Source organism: Cibotium barometz, chromosome 18 (genome assembly GCF_041138505.1).
Source record: "Cibotium barometz isolate CiBa-2024 chromosome 18, ASM4113850v1, whole genome shotgun sequence".
NCBI lineage: Eukaryota > Viridiplantae > Streptophyta > Polypodiopsida > Cyatheales > Cibotiaceae > Cibotium > Cibotium barometz.
Window position 1 is genome coordinate 14,007,666 of NC_141063.1, and position 4,048 is coordinate 14,011,713.

The 4,048-nt window shown below is 41.4% G+C and overlaps 1 protein-coding gene across 1 annotated transcript; it reads right to left on the reverse strand.

Annotated features, from left to right (window-relative positions):
• Positions 1 to 855: 855 nt before the first annotated feature.
• LOC147628970 (uncharacterized) lies at positions 856 to 3,532 on the reverse strand. The gene has a single exon (XM_086812153.1). The coding sequence runs from the start codon at positions 3,106 to 3,108 to the stop codon at positions 1,363 to 1,365; it is 1,746 nt and encodes a 581-aa protein (XP_086668279.1). The 5' UTR covers positions 3,109 to 3,532; the 3' UTR covers positions 856 to 1,362.
• Positions 3,533 to 4,048: the final 516 nt, after the last annotated feature.

The window sequence follows — 4,048 nt, forward strand, 5'->3', positions numbered from 1 at the left end:
TCATGCAAATATGTAGATTTTAATGTATAGCTTACACCTTTTACCCTTTCTATCAAAACATATACACTAAAAGCTAATAAGAAAAACACCACCAATGTTCAGACTCCAAGAAACCATCTCCTAAGTGATAATTTATAATTAGTAAATACACTTTTTATCCTTCCACTTGTCAAATACACTAAAAGCTAATAAGAAAAACACCACTGATGTTAAGACTCTAAGAAACCATCTCCTAAGTGGTTTTACGATTAATAAACACACTTTTTATCCTTCTACTTGTCAAATACACTAAAAACTTAAACAAAATACACATATAGATGTTAAGAATCTAAGAAACCATCTTCTATGCAATCAAGTAATATCAATTTTTTTTTCCAATGGCATCCTCAAGCATAAATTCACTATAACTTATTCGCCGTTGACATCCCAATTCAATTCCACTCAACAATATTGTGATTTATGTACTTTTGAGAGATTAATTTATACATTAATTATAGGCAATGATACATCATGCAATTGCACATATGTACTCAAAACAACTCACCTCAGTAAATAGATTTTCAAGTTTCTTGTCATTAGCATTACAATTATTAAAAGTTAGCCACCAAATAAGATAAACTACTAATCTCTCAATGGAACAATACCTCATAGGGCCTTGCTTCTTTACAAAACCCTTATATCACAAGCATGCAAAAGGTTATAAAAAATACTTTCTCACATAAGATATATGTGAATATTTTTTTATAAATCTTTACCATTCAGTCAGCAAGGCCAACCAACCTAGTGATTATTGATTATTTCACCAAGTGAACAGAAGCCAAAGCAACCAGAGACCAATAGGCCAATGCCAAGATAACTGGCAACTTATATACAATCCCAACCAAATGCCAAGATAACTGGCAACTTATATACAGTCCCAACCAAGAGGATTTGAGCCAAGCAATTGTTAAAACCCTTATTAAGGACTAGAGAACACGGTTGTGAGCATTTTAATCATAAGCTGGTGGATCTCCAAATCATTATTAATCGATTAGTTTCTTAATGATCAAACAAAATCTTGAAAGTTCTACACGATGGATGGGAGAACAAATCTTATCACTTGGTCTACAATGTCAAGTGGGGATGTGTTTGTGACATTCAGAACTAGACCCCCTTTGATTAGCAAATTATTACCACTGCAAAACTAAGATATTTGCATATCAAAAAGCAGCTCGAGAATCGCACCTACCAATGTAGAGATTCTCTTGAAATCAAACTACCATTGCAAACCTGAGAGATTAGCTCGTACGGATTAGCCAAACAATTGAACCATCACTGCAAACTTCTGAGGGATTAGCTCACCTATTGAATTAGAGCTTCCTGCTATCTGGTGGTGGGTTGTTTGATCTCCCGCTTGATTGGGTTTCTGATGTCAAGGGCGGAGAGTTTTGCAATGCTCCGCCGTTGCCATAGGCTGGCTTCGGGGGGCGGCTTTGGAAGGGAAGCTTGGCGATGAGCCATGGCATTCTTCTTCGATTGCAGCACAGTACTCGGTTGAGGTAGTTCCACCATGTATGCTGCAGAAGAGGACTGTTTCTCCATCTTCAAGTCGAGTGAGGAAGAAATCTGTTGATGTTTTTCGGCCATGGAAGCTATAATTGTTGCCGGATTCTCCATCTTCATCTCAGGCGAAGAAGATGAAATCTGCTCTTGCCTTGAAGAAGACAAAGACGCGCGTGTATCCATGGTTGGGTCCACTACACGTTCTTCAGAAGTTCCATGTGTATGCATGGATAAGCCCACTCCATGTTGTCTTGATGATGATGTTGCAGAGCTCTCCCTGTTTTTGCTATTTCTCATCAAGAGAAGTGAGTTCGGCGGAGGCACCTGCGGTACAAACTCTGTGTCACCTTCCTGCAGCTCAAATCTCCGTGATCCATCGCCGATCAAGCTTGCCAGCGATTTCGCCAAGAAGGCTCCTTGCCCTCGTTGGCTTCCTGCAGAGCTGAATCGGCTCAAATCTATGGTGAAATCCGACTGAGAAGACGAAGCTCCAGCTTCTGAAGCTTTCCTTGATCGCCATTCCTGCTTACCCTGACGGATTAATTTCTCCCTTTCTTCATAATGCGCTGTGGCTTCCCTTGACCTCCAACTCTGTTCTCTCTCCTTCGCCGGAGAATCTGCTGCAGCTTCGGATGCCATAGTATCTTCTCCTCTTGAACCCCATCGTTGCTTGGCCCTTTCTCTAAGCTTCACCATGGCTTGGACAGTGCTCCACTTTCCCTTTCTGGCAGGTTTCTCCCCCTTTTCTGCAGGATCTTCAACTTCTCTTTCTGCAGATGCAGATTCTGCTTCTGCTGCACCTGTTTTCTTCTTCTTCCTCCTCCTAAGCATCTTCCATTCATGGCCACCAGCAGGATGCTGCTTTTTGTCGCTGTCGGCTGCCCCAGCCACAGCGGCCAGCTTGCCAATTTCTTTGCAGTATCTGTGCTTGATTCTAACCCTTCCAAGGCATGTGACCTCAGGAGAGGACGGCTCATCGGCATTGTTGAAGCCGGCGGACTTCGTCTTGCCAGCAACATTGGGAGGGATGATGGATGAAGATTTAACGGTGGCGGGAACTTTGCTGTTGAGAGGGCCGGAATGGCTGCTAACATGCATGTTCACGTGCAGTTTGATAGGTCCAGAGTGGGGCAGAACTCCACCAGAGTGGTGAATGGGGCTAGGGTATGTACGAAGAGGCTTTTCTGTCTTTCTGCTTTCTCGTACAGGGCTAGCGATGACCGTGGGCCTGCCGTACACCATCTTGACAGGAAAACAGGCCGAGAAATGGTGCCCTGGTTCAGAAACACCGTGGCCATCGCCATAGCCAAGGTTTTCAAGCTCGCCTTCGGGCCCTTTTTCTTCTTTTTCTTCTTCTTCTTCTTCTTCTTCTGCTTCTGTTGCAGGTTCTCCTTTCCAGTAATCACACTCATCGCCATCGCTGTAATAATAGTGTTGAGCTTCGTAAGGCCGCCTGCTGTACCAGTCAACCTTGGATAGAGTTTCGCAGCTCACCTTGTTCTTGTCTCTGTTGTTGGAAGACTTCATGCAAGTCAGCGAAGGCCATTCTTCGGCCGTTTTCTGCATCTCTGCAAGAGAGAGCAAAGGTGCGTTGGCTATGGCGATTGAAAGCTGTGCAGAACCAGGTTTTTTTGAAGCAGGGAACAAACACCGTTTTTCTTTGTCTAGAAACCAAAAAGAGAGGCAGGTGTGCAGGCTATGGCAGGGAGGATTAATCGATAGAGAGGATTGAAGGATCTATTGTGTGGTGCAAGGGGAGGAAATACAAAGAATGAGGTTGCTGGCTATGGCGGTGGCCCGATGGGGAAATGGGTTGGTTTTGCTGTAGATAGTAGAGGTCCTCAGGTGACGATGGCACAGTCTGTTGACGGAGTCGCGTCTTCCGTCCACACGTGACGAGTAAGTTCCGTCCATTTCTATAATTGCGATCCTGACAAAGTCTTTAACCTCTCAAATTAAAACACACACTCTTGAGTGTCCGGAAATTGTTTTTCTAGTGACTTTTTTTTTAAAATTTATGCCCTCCACGCTTAATTTAGTAACGATTGTATTATATTATTAGATTATTTGAAATAATAAATCTTTCTTTAATTTGTATAAAGTTAAATATATAAAGCATATAATATTTTTGATAAAGTTAAATATATAAAGCATATAATCTTTCTTTAATTTGTATAAAGTTAAATATATAAAGCATATAATATTTTTGATAAAACAAAAGATTAAAATGTATGTGTGTACCCTCCTTTTAAACAAGCTCTACTCTAAAGATTTTTGTAAGAGTCGGTAAGTCGTGAAAAGGTGTTCTTACATTCTCTCGTATCAGTAGTTGCTTTTTTGACAGGTGCGTCACGCCTGTTTTTTATCATTTTGACCGTAAAATACTTGCAAAATTTTGACATGCTGCACCTTTGCCCTTCAAAATTGACAAATTTGGTGAGATATAGCAAGTTTTTTTAAAAAAATTTAGTGTAATTGCTGACTACTATGATTGGGCTAAATCAAC